The following is a 12603-nucleotide window of genomic DNA, read 5'->3' as shown; positions in this document are numbered from 1 at the left end:
TGCTCTACAGATCAACAGAGCACCTCCACAGACCCATCTAACACTGCATTTGGAAGTGATGCTAATTTTTGATGGATCAGAAATCAACAGCACTGACTGTCTCAGCAGAATGAAGGTGGATATGCAGAAGGCCTCATCCTGAAGATGTGACCATTCTCACCCAAGCCAGCACATGTTATCTGTACCCTCAGCAGTACCATCACTTGGCTCCTTTTCTTGCAATGCAAAATATATTACTAAAAAACAAACAAACAAACAAAAAAACCACCACCACCAAAACCCTAAAATTAAAGTCAGGACAGGTTGTCATCAGCAGACTCCTGCAAGACAGATATATACACAGCATCATTTTGTACAAATATTGTATGCACTGCATTATTTAGAATCAGGTCTAGAAATTAATGAAGCTGTTTGCACAACACCAGGATATTTTGGGGATAATCAATTGTGCAGCACTATAAATAATTCAAGCATGAGAAGAATCGTTCTCATGGCCACTCATTAATCACTCCACCTTACAAAGATACCTGCCACACTCCTACAGAATCAAGGCTGTAAGTGCCAGAGGCACATGAATTAGGAATCACTTTATTATGGAGATACCTCAAACTTGTTTACCCCACAAGCTTCATCTTTCAAAATGTCTGCTACACTTTCAGCACAATATTTCATCTTACCTTGAGTATTTACTCCCCTGTCTTTAAATGGATTTCTCACCGTATTAACCATCCCACGGACACTGTCCATGAGGATTACCGTCCCTAGTTTTAAAGGGGGGAAAAAGAAGCTGCCCATTATTATGCTGCAAGATGAAATTTCAATTCAGTATTCAAGATCAATTCTGATCCTCTGACTGCATCTCTGAGATTTTAGGGACCTAATGAAACTAATTCACTAATAGGCTATATGCTAAAATACTGGAATACAAATCTGAAGTTTAAAATCCTATTTATCTTATATCCTTATCTCAGCATCACTGAGTTTTGTTAGAGAGCATGAACATGCAAACTGTCAAGGCATCACAGCTCATTACTCCACAGTCAATCCTTTCTCCTTTAGGTGTGGAATAACAGCCAATTTAAGGACTCTTTCAAGATAGTGGCTACAAAAGAAGAAGAAAAAAAAGGCAAAATAGATGCTTGCTATTACAGTAGGTTTTTCCAAAATGCACACCCATATGGGAGTTACTGCTGACTTCTGCAAATTAGACCAAGCGTGGTAACACTGGACAGACCCCTCTCTTGTTCCTGAAGCTATGCAACTGTGAGCATCTCAACCTCCTCTTTCACAGGGATAAAAGCCCCGGTGATCACAAAGAAAAGGTTATGAAAACCAGAGGAGGAGCAAAGAGCCTGGGAGTCACAGGTTTTGAACGCTGCAGCATGGGCATTGGCAGACAAGCCTCAAACCAGGTTTCTGCTTTTAGGAAACTATGCATCTCCCAAGGTCTCAGCAGTGTCACCTACTTCTGAAATTAAAGCATACGTGTCTGTCTATCCAGATGGCCAAGTCATCTGCAAACGAAACAAGAAATAATCAGCCATCCTGTTCTTCAGTGTCCAGAGATGAAGGGTTAGTTTGTTTTCACCCACTCAGTCAATCCTTCACCATCTGCTGAGCCTGCTGGCAACTGCTAGGCATCGCTAACAGTTTAAGGGACGTGACTTTTGCACCTCAAAAACTGCAAACATGCTCAATGATGGTGTCTGTTCTCGATGGTACTGCCTGAGAGCTACATCCAAGGAGAGCCCACGTCCACCCAGGGGTCTGAAGCAAAAGCTGGTGACAAAGTATTACTGTTCTTAGCTTATAATGATGACATAACAGCTGGAAGTAACTCTCATCGCCAAAAAGCAATCCCTGGGTCCAAATGAGTATCTTTCAAGCTCCCTGTCTTTGGAGGAAGGTCACAAACACTGAGAAAACTACGTGGAGCAGGAGAGGACTGAAGTTATTTATAACAGAGTAAGCCAGCTATACACACCAGTATAAAAATAAGATTTAATAACATGAGGAATTCTCTCGTCTTATGCAAGAGTCAGAAGGGCTATGGCCTCCCAGGATCCCATGCCATATGGAACTGCAGTAATGAATGGTATTAAGATGATAAATGGGCTGACCTTTGGCTAATAACATACTGATCTTTCCACAAACACATACAGATCTTGGAATACAAGCTTTTAGGAGACAGAGATTTAACATTAAGATGTGTGCTGTTTCTGGGATAAGGGGGAGGCACACAGAAAGTACGTTCCCTAAGCAAACAAGAAAAGGAAGCATGTGTTGGAGGAAAGGACAGCTGCTGAGTCACAAATATGCAGGACATCCAGAAGAGGAAAAAATGTAGATAAATCTTATTAAAGGGCCTCTTAAGTATCACACAATAAAAACAGAATGGTCCTACCCTTCACATCCAATAGGCTTCACTGTCCTTACACAGGCAGAAATATTGCACATGCCTTTGACGTGATGTACAGGAAAGACATCCATAGCAGAGTCCTTAGTTCAGCATTTCTGCAGGAAGAAAGAAATCCCTGCAGATGCTTCAAGCTGTCCCTTCCATCAATGGCTTGTGCTTCATTTCAGGCCTCTGCTGCCAGCGCTTAACTCCAAGTGAGCTTCTGCTTATGGGGGGGACAGGAGCTGCAGTTTGCCCAGGTCAGACTGCTGCTCTCCCAGTGCTGTGAGCGCATCTGCAGGTCAGGGTTGTCTACACACATCTCACCTTTGGAAGCAGGAATGGGATTTTTCATGTGTGCACAGATTTTATGAACAAAGTTAGAGTATAAAACTATTGTCTAGAAAAGAAATACAAATAATGATTTCACTGTTTTGAAATATTTTGCCTTTTTTGCACCAAAACAGCATCTCTCAGCAGGTAGAAAGATCGTTCGTTCTGAGTTCAGATATAAAAATTAGTATGTCTTAACTGGATAGCAAAAAAGAGAAAAGGGCAGCTGCAATGAAAACAAAATAAAAATAAATTTATGCTCACGGAAGAGCTAAGACAGCTCGGTGGCTAATGCAGCAAGGGCTCCCAGTCTGAACACACGGACTACACTGCATGGGAGGCTACCCGTGAAAACAGTGACATTGATAGATTAAAATTTAATAGAGAAAAGCCATTTGGTTCAAACCTGCTAGGCTTCAAGCAATTCAAAGGTACATTCAGCCAGCTGCTGTAATGTAAAATTAACTCATTTAGGGAAAGACCTAAGTGCTCCTTAAAGTACTGAAACCAGTGTCTCTGCAGATAACATTTCAGAAGCTAGCAGGAAGCAATTCTTGAGAGACTTCTCGTTTCCCCACCTCACCTCCCATAAGAGAAAAAAAGGAAGGAGAAACAAAGAAAAGGAAGCAGCAGGCCACTCTTCTCAGTTTTTACAGGTTTACAAACCAGCCTAGGGAACTTCAAGCATAACGCAACGTGGGCAGAGATACAATGATTCATTGCATGTCTTGCCTAACAAGTGGCACAAAGCACCATATAGTGCACAATTTTAAATCTCTCATCCATTAAGTACAGTAAATTTGAGTACAGTCTGTTCTGGCTTAACGGGAAGATCCTCTGCTACCTGGGCATGATTTTGTTCAAACCAAGTCTGGTGGAAATTTTATTATGACTTCAAGCAAGATGGAGGGACTGCTCTCCCATGCAAAGATATAAAAGGACTGTCCATTGCAAAGGCAAAAACCTCAATGAAAACATTAAATGGGACCATAACACTACAGTCTGAGTCTGAACGTCTCTGCCAACATGGCTTGGAGGGATCAATTCCACAGAAAGGGTACCCAGGGCAGCTGCACAAGGACAGCTGTTTCAACCCCAAGTGAGAAGGTCCTTTTGGAAAACTTAGTTTGGAGGATGCTGAAGTCCAGGACAATGATCTGACTGCTCTTGAAAGAGCAACCTTCTGCCAACTCGTTTGGAGTTAATAGGGAGCTTCCCTTGTGGGCTTGAAAATAAACAAATGATCAACTTCAAGTACATGCTTAATACTGTATGGATATATATACATACTTATATGTATGCATATCTTTGAGAAATACTTGTGACATCCTTTTACACTCTTGGAAAACTGCTTCTTATACAGGACTTGGCTGATTGGTGACTCCAGCACTAATCATGCTGTACTGTACACAACACACATCTCCATAATGAACTTTTTGCTCTTCAGAATCACTCCTCTCCCCAGGAAATACCTCAAATCTGTCTGTTCTGCATGTTTCAGACAACAATTTCTAAGGAATGCCTCTACACTGCTGTTTTAAACAGATATCTCTGCTTGTTCCCCCGAGGAAGTTCAACATACACAACTTGCTTTTCCTGTGGCCTCCCCACACATTTCAGAGGAAAAATAAAAGACAGACATGAAGCATATCCTCATCCTATGAAGAGAACACTAGTTATGCTCCCCACTGCTCTTTCCCTGTCATTTGCCTCAAAGACAAAACCTCCACTTTTAAATAACACTGAAGAAAAAAAGACATTTGATATCACAGTCTAGGAAAAGTTCCCACTGAAGCCTGCTGGAACCTTTCCACCAGTTTCAAGAAAAGTTGAAAAAGATTCTTACCAAATGCTAAAAAACACAGCAAAAACTCCATATGCTACTATAAATGGGTTTTCTGTACTCGTTACTTTTTTTAATTTGAGCTAAGACAAATATAAAGCACAGCTAACTTTTCCCCTTGTTCCACTTGCACACTTAGCAGTGAAGTCATTCGCTCATTACACGTGCATTCAGCTCAGATGCAGCTTGCCCAGCCCACAGCCTCTGAAGGTGGAAGATGTCAGAGACCTGACATCACCTCCCAGCACACCCTCTACTGCATCTGACCTAAGAGGAAACCTTACTTTGTTGCATATCAGTGCACTAGAAAATGAGAGCAGCTGTGCAGCAGGGCTGGATGGATGCACAGTTTCTCAAACACTTTCCTGGGCCAATGAAGTCTTAATGGCTCACTCAGTCCTTCGACATTAAAATACAGCCAAGACCACTCACATGTGAACAAAGCAGAGTTCAGTACTGTGCGTTAATTAAACAAGCAGTTTAACTACTAAAAGCAAGCAGCAAACCCATTCCATCAACTGAGCCCTCTGCAGCCAGTCTACTCAGCAGCACGCCTTCAGCATTCAGCCTCGTTAAAGCAGGTGCACTCTTCCTCCTTAATAAGATCCCTCTCCTGCACACTCTACTGCTGACGTTTTACACAGCTATGACACTGCTTCCACTAGCAGGGGCTGTGCAAGCCCTACAGCCCTTCCAGTCAGGTACCCAGACCCTTAGGCTCAGTGCTTTCCTCCTTTGAATAGCCCAATCATTAGCCACTATTTTGCCAGGTAGGTCAATCAGACGTTTTGTGTTTTAAGGACAAAAGAGACAGATCTTCAGGGCTTTATAACTGGAGTTTATATTCCTTTCCTCCCCCACTTTTTTATAAGCACGCAGAAAACCTCACATTTGAAATATCTCCTTCTGCAGCAATTCTCCACTCTTCCAAACAAAGCCCAGTGCCCAAAGATCCCAAGTGAAACAAGACTGACCTGTATCATGTAGAGCTGTGCAATTCGATATTCTTCCACGCTCATCGGAAGAGGAATACGATACTCCTTTATAAGCATTTTGAATACAAATCTTTTGTCCACTTAGAAACACAATCCAGAAGCTTTTAGTAAAGGCTCCTTAAACAATGGCAAGGAAATGCATTGAGGATCCCTGAAAAAGAGTGTGAGATAGAAGTAGCAGTTATTTTCCATTCATGTTGGAGAATATCCTGTCAGGAAAAAAAAAAAAAAAGCCCAAACATTAATTTTTATAATAGCAATAAGCCTAATAGCAAAGACAAGAATCCCTGGAGAGTTACCAGACCCTTAATATCAAATTGAACGGAATCTTTCAGGGAAATTTTGATCTGCTTCATAGGATGCCATCAAAGCTATTACCCTCCTGATCTTTGCCACTGTATCAATCAGACCATCCTATGCAACAGCATCTCCATAGGAGAGACGTGACAAAAACTCAAAATGAGTAGGCAGATCTTTCATTGCTGGACAGTAACGTATCTCTCCAATGTCAGCAACACACCAGAGATGGATTTAATCAAAGGTATCAGGTTTTACCCTCTCATGTTCATTCAGCTGCAAGAAAAGGCAGTCATTAGACGTCTTCAGCCCTCAGAAACACTGTGACTGAGAACATCATCTGGATTCTAACAGGATGGCCAAAATGCATTTTTCTTCCCGTTTCAATTCGGAAATACTGTCTTGGTAGGATCCATTCTCTTTCACTTCCAAGTAATCTACAGGCAAAATTCACTGATGTCAATGCCAGACTTGTTTTGACACTGTTGCTTAAGAATACAGCCAAAGATCAAAGAGCAACAAAAAAAATCCCATCATACCCAGCCTTGAGGCAATTTAATAAAATTATTGCTTAAGAATATAGGGAGTAGAGCATTTACCACACCACGGGTCAAAGCAGTAACTTTTCATATACCCTTAAGATATCCCCATAGATATAGATAAAGGCAGGAAAATGACACAAGGGAGGGGAGGGAAACTAAGACTGAGGAGAAAGAGGGGACAAAAGTGGCAATGCAGCCTCAGCAGGACTTGATGGCCACTCTGCCAGCATGTAAAGCACTCGCCTGGATCCTTTTCATCACCAGACCTCACCTTTCTGCCTACTGAAAGTCTCTGGATACAGGTACTGCAGCAGATGCAGCCCCAAACCCCGCAGTTGAGGAAAAGGTCCAACTATAAAGTGATGGATTGAAGTGCAGCTTGGGAACCAGGAACTCTCACCACTATCCATGCCTTTCTGTGTTTGCACATCTCTTCACAGACTTCTCACAAGGTTTAGAGAGATGACAACCCAATGCCTGTGTTCACAGAGCAACCGGGGACAACATTCTGTGCTTTAGCCCTGGTCTACTGACTTGGGATTGGCTCCAACCTCTCTCTCTGCCTTACCTGGCCTGGTGTTGAGTTCACCTGGGGGCACAGACCTTGGCATCCCAGCTACAGGCTTTGACAACTTTGTCAATAGCTTGCTGCTGTTCTACTGCTGCATTTTGATTTGGCTATAAAGCCCATCCATCCTGGACAGACTCTTCTGGAAGAAGCTATGTGTCTGCTGCTGCATCATCTCAACAATTTATTTTCAAATTCAATTCTCTGTTTCATTTTATTGCTGTCAGAGTAATCTGTGTGTATGTATTGTGTGCAGGGAGGAAATAATAAAAATAATAAAAAATAATAATATATCTTTGCCATGCAAACCCTGTAGAAAGTAATTTTGGAGCGGCTGCCCTTCCTCCTGACACTGCCATGCAGGAGTCTGCACGTCCACACCCACGTGCAGGATTTCCTCCATCAAGTTAATCCTAGAGAACAGGTGGGGATAATCTCATTAGGTGTTTTTAATTAGTGTCATGGCAAAGAACAACAATAATTACTATATGATGGATCTTAAACACCATCCCAGATCTGCACTGGTGCAATGCTGGGATACCAACTCCTGGAGCTAATGGCAGTGGAAGATGAAGCAGTGTCTCCAGTGGTTTGTTAAACTTCAGAGACTTTGAAAACTGGGTTTAGAAGCTTCTCCCCCCCCAAAAAAAAAGCTCTGAAAGTTATTCTGCTTTCCCATAAGGACATCACTCACGTCTGCCTCTGCTGCTTGCTAAGAACAGGATATTTCCTATCGATTGGAAGAGATGAATAAAACAAAAATAGAACCTTAAAAGCAATAAAATGGCAGGAAACCAGTACCAAGGAGGAAAAAATGTGTTTATAATGAAGTGCCAGAGAGGTAATAATTCAGATGGCCAAGACACAACAGAGACTATTTTATTACAGACTAAAATCCCAGCAGTGTTGGCCCGAAACAGACGCAGCAGCCACCAACAGCTGAGGTTTCTTCGTAGAGTTCCCCTCCAGGTTTCTGTTTTCCTGTGCTCAGTGCTCAAAGCCCAGGTTCTGGTTCAGCTTGAAGGTCCCCGTATGGCAGCAGGTCACTGAGGAAAGGCACTGCACCCAAAAACGACCCAAAACTCCTGAAAACTGATCACTGGAGCTCCTGCAACCAGCCCCAAACACCAGGTAGAGAGAGAACAGCCCTTGAAGCACACTGGCCAACAGCAAGAACCACGTTTCATAGAGTACTAAAGGCTGGAAAAGACCACTAAGATCAAGATCAACCATTAACTTATCACCACCAAATGATGAGCTGCAAAACATCTGCCCTAGCTTTTACCCAAGCAGAGGAACCCAGGTGGAAACCCATACAAGATAAATACCCAGCACCACACTGGGTCTCCCAGGGGTCTGCCAAAGCCCCATAGGTCTGGAGGCAGCCCATGGGCTTTGCATGGTGATGCAGGACACTGCTGTGCCTGCTGCTATTTCTGCCGTGGCTAAGGGGCACACTGGTGCAGGCTGTTATTCAATTTATGCACAGAGCTGTAGTAACTGTGAGAGCCAGGCACATAACTTTATACCTCAATTGTTTTAGAATCAGGCTTTCGAAGTATAATTATGCTGCAGAGTCAATATCCTGCCAAGATGAGTCAGGTCCACCTCTGAGCTATTGTTTCAGGCTGTGGCTGAAGGCTAAGGTGCGGTGCATTGTATTTACCTCTGGTTTTAACAGCTTCTCTCATAACAACGTCCAACTTCTTAAGGAAGTGCCTCTTCTTTAAGGGGGGAACCATCAGGATCTGCAGCAGCTGAGCAGGGAAATCTCTCAGCTCAGAAAAAGGCATGCAGTGTCCAGCAGTCACTGCAGGAGGTGAGGGCCAGTCTCACTGTTAGTAGATGAGGGAGTAAAGGGCTGATGACAAATGACAGCTTGTAATTAAGGAATAAGATTTAGTGTGCGAAGGGTATTTAAGTAGGAGGCCAAACCCCAGCCAGACTGACAGGCTGGACCTGAGGAGTACAGGAATTAAGTATTAAAGCAAACTCCTGGCTCCTTTGCACGGCCACAACACACACCGTGCCAGGGCTGCTGGTTCCTGTGTTCTACAGGGAAGAAATATAGCCCTAGAAGCACAGAGCCTTGCATAGGAAGCTCATTTTACATTATGATAAAGTTTAAGGACTCCCCTGAGGAAAAAAGTCACCACAGAGGGTCAGGCAGAGTCATGGCAGAGGCAGGTCGCAGCCCCAGGACTGCAGCATCAGGCTCTGCCTTGCACTCAGTAGCTGAATATTTTCACAACGCTGAGAAATTAAGTACAATTAACACTGAGAAAACGAAGTCAAACGCAGTGCCTAAACGAAGAGCAAAGGTATTACCTGACGATACCATCTTCCTTCCTAAAGGCTTCCTTTAGGTTTTCTACATCTCTTTAACATCCCAAGCAGAAAGCTCCTTGGGCAAAGTGGTATTGGGGAGATGTCAGCACTGATCCCACCTGGGCAGCTTCAACTCCTGCAAACACCCTGACAGAGAGCCCAGTGCCCAGGGCAGGAAGCACTGCGTCCACACTGCGCTCTGATTTATTGATGCCATTAGAAGAAGCAGAAGAAACATCAAACAGATTCCTAGGACATAAGTCAGCATTTTTTTCAAGGCAGCCTCAACTCTCACACCTTGATTAATGCGGCACCCTCCTTCTGGCCCAGAAGCAGCCTCACTCAGCAGAGCATCACTGCTACGCTGACCCTTAGCTAACTTTGATCACATCGCTTTTGATCATCTTTCAGGCACCTCTTCACCTAAAGGTTAAAAAAAAAAAAAAACCAACATTTCTGTTTTGGGGGTAGCATTATTTGCATAACATTCACCACTGCACTCACACACACACGCATATGTGCAATATGTAAAACTGAATGAGATGGCTTTTTATAATCTGCAGTGCTCAGGTTTAGTACTCCGGTCATACCCGCTGACTGACAGCTAAGCAGATTTAAAAATTCATCAGGCCTTGAAAAAAATAAATTAAAAGTTAAAGTTCCTTCAAAGTTCACGCTATTACTGATTAAAGGATACGGTGGCAGTAAGTAATGTTCTTTGTAATCATTCATCTTAATCACACGTCTCAGCTGTCACATCTTTTTTTAAGCAGAACTCCTTACGCAGTGCTTACACACTCAAGCTTCTGGGCTTAGAGCATACCTGGCAGTGAATGAGCACATCCCCAAACGCAGCTGCAGCACAGAGCTGGGGAGCACCCACAGCCCCAGCTGCAGGCAGGACGAAAGGGAAGGGGGGGGTAAATGAAATCAAATGAGGAGGAGGAAAAATGCAACATCCCTGAAAACCAGCTTTCCTCTTGTGCAAACCTCAGGGCAGGCTCACTGAGAAATCTCAAATGCAGATAGCAGGGCAAAGGGCTGGGGACAAAGCGCTGCTCGAAAAGGAAGCACGGAGCGAGCGAGTTGCACTTGCAGTACTTAATCTTTTTTCCATTATTAGATACAATTTGACGTCACTTATAGAATTTAAGAGATCACTGTAAAGCAGATGTTTATTACAACAGAAGGATGGAATCAGTCCACATGCAATATAGCTACACTGGAGCTATTAAATCTTGTTATAGTTCACTGGGCAGCCAAATACTAGCCTTAAGCAATGGGAGGGAAAGAGAAAAATAATAATAATAATCACACCACATCTACTCATCCCTTTTTCTCCTTAAATATTCCACAGTTTTGTCCTGTATCTTCACAGTTTCCACTCCTGTCACTTCTTTAACATTTGGGGAGAAGCAATCTCAGCTCCCTTCTGCCCTCCAAGCGGTGCTGCAGTGCAACGCAGCCTGCCCGTGCTCACCTCTCACTCCACGGGGACCAGGTGAAGTTCCACAGCTGAATTTGGGCTGGAAAATTAACACCTCAAGTCGTGCCATGCCTGGAGATTACGCAGTAATTAACAAATAAAGGAGTAATTAAAAGAACTAATATGCATAGTGAACTCACCGATGAGTGCGGAGGGAAAGACAAACCACTCTCTAACCTTTTTGCTGATGCTGGGGATAAAGCTGAATATCAAAAAGAATGTGACAAAAAATTAAAGGTTGTAAGTTTCTGGGCAGTCTCTGGGCTCTGAACAGAGTGGCCATAGAGCTGATGGCCTCATGTAGACCCAAACACAAATCCTGCACGGGTACGTACTGCTAACAGGCAGAGACTGCATGTGCATAAATACGTATAAATAAATACAAATATAAAGAGATGTGTCATATTTTTATTTGTATGTATATACAGACATGTATACATGTATGCATACACACACAAAAACAAAAAAAAGCATTGGTAACTGCAGCATACTGGCTGAAAACAGCTTGAAAATTGCTGAGGGTGGGATAAAATAGTGGAAAGGAAAATGTGTGCAATGCTGCAGGCAGACAGCAATGGGAAACATTTCATTTTTATGTGGGGGAAGGCCAGCACAAAGCACAAGTCTGTGTGCTCAACGGGCTGCAGCGGACGGGAGAGGGGATAAATGGTCAAGTTAAACAGAAAAAAATGAAACACTAAACATTTCTGAGAGCACTGCACTTACACTGTGTGCCTGTGGGTGCCACAGTCACTCTCTTCCTAAAGAAATGAGGGAAGTGAACAGTGCATGTGGTACCATCTCTGCTGGTTGCTCAAGGCTTCCCTTGGGTGGAAGAAGTGAAAAGCCAACCAAGGTGCAATGTAATCATGCTCTCCATGGTCTGTGGCACAACCCTTTTACTTTGCTGACAGGAGTGCTGGCAGCAGCAAGGCACGGGAATTTAACCAGCAGAAAGACAAAGGATGAACCAGAGTCAAGAGATGACCCCACCTGTCCAACTCATGACACCTCTCCATCCACTTCTCTCTCCATCAGCCAAATCTCTCAGACTGTATATTATTTGCAGAAGCAAAAAACATTTCCTCTCTAACCGATATTACCCTCACCACAAGTCAAGCCTCTCTTATTGTGCAATCTCAGGAGAGGTGAACTACTCTTCTGCAATTCCCATTTTTCATATCCAAAATCATTTGCCTTTCTCCCTTGCCTCCTGGATTATAAACCCTGATTCTTTTTCTCTCTCTCTCAAGGGTCACATTTAGCAGCCCTCATTTAATCCTTGTTTCTTCATCCCTTCTTCCACTAATCCACCACCAGAGCAGTCCTGAAGATACAGCATTACTCTGTGTCTCCCCACACTCCATTTGTCACTGGCATAAAGCAATCCATGGCCACTCAGTACAGACCCCATTGCAGCCCCATCTCATCTCCTGTACAACAGCACCCACACCACTCATTCCTTATTTTATAGTTCATTCATTACATTCAGCACTCAACTTTACCAAATTATAGCTCATTTCAGACTATTGCCCAACGTTAGTTTGAATTTTTACCCTGTCCGCAAACGCCAGCAGATCCACCGAAACTGTTCTTGAGACACAAGATGGGTATTTCCCATTTTGGGATTTGAGTCAGCAATGGACAGACTCTGGACTGCTTCCTTGGTAGCTCCTATAAACTGAGACATCAGCTGCTACTCCACTTTTTTAGTAGTTTCAGTCTAGATGGAAATAATATTTTATTACCTCACTTATGCAAATGTATGTGGAAAAGGAAAGGAACATTCATAGCTGGTTTTAAAAGACTTTCA

The 12603-nt window shown here is 43.2% G+C and overlaps 1 protein-coding gene across 9 annotated transcripts in view; it reads right to left on the bottom strand.

Moving 5' to 3' along the window:
• The window catches only part of PITPNM2 (phosphatidylinositol transfer protein membrane associated 2), a 116310-nt gene that overhangs the window by 57927 nt on the left and 45780 nt on the right, over positions 1-12603 (bottom strand). For all 9 annotated transcript variants that reach the window (XM_085238403.1, XM_085238411.1, XM_085238410.1 and 6 more), the window contains exon 3: positions 5549-5720. In XM_085238403.1, the coding sequence (XP_085094529.1) occupies positions 5549-5626 (78 nt within the window). In that variant the 5' untranslated portion in view covers positions 5627-5720. The remainder of the gene's footprint in view (positions 1-5548; positions 5721-12603) is intronic.

The sequence above is a fragment of the Meleagris gallopavo genome, chromosome 17, assembly GCF_905368555.1.
Source record: "Meleagris gallopavo chromosome 17, MGAL_WU_HG_1.1, whole genome shotgun sequence".
Classification (NCBI taxonomy): Eukaryota; Metazoa; Chordata; class Aves; order Galliformes; family Phasianidae; genus Meleagris; species Meleagris gallopavo.
The sequence above is the reverse complement of the archived record's forward strand: the minus strand, read 5'-3'. Positions and strand labels throughout refer to the sequence as shown.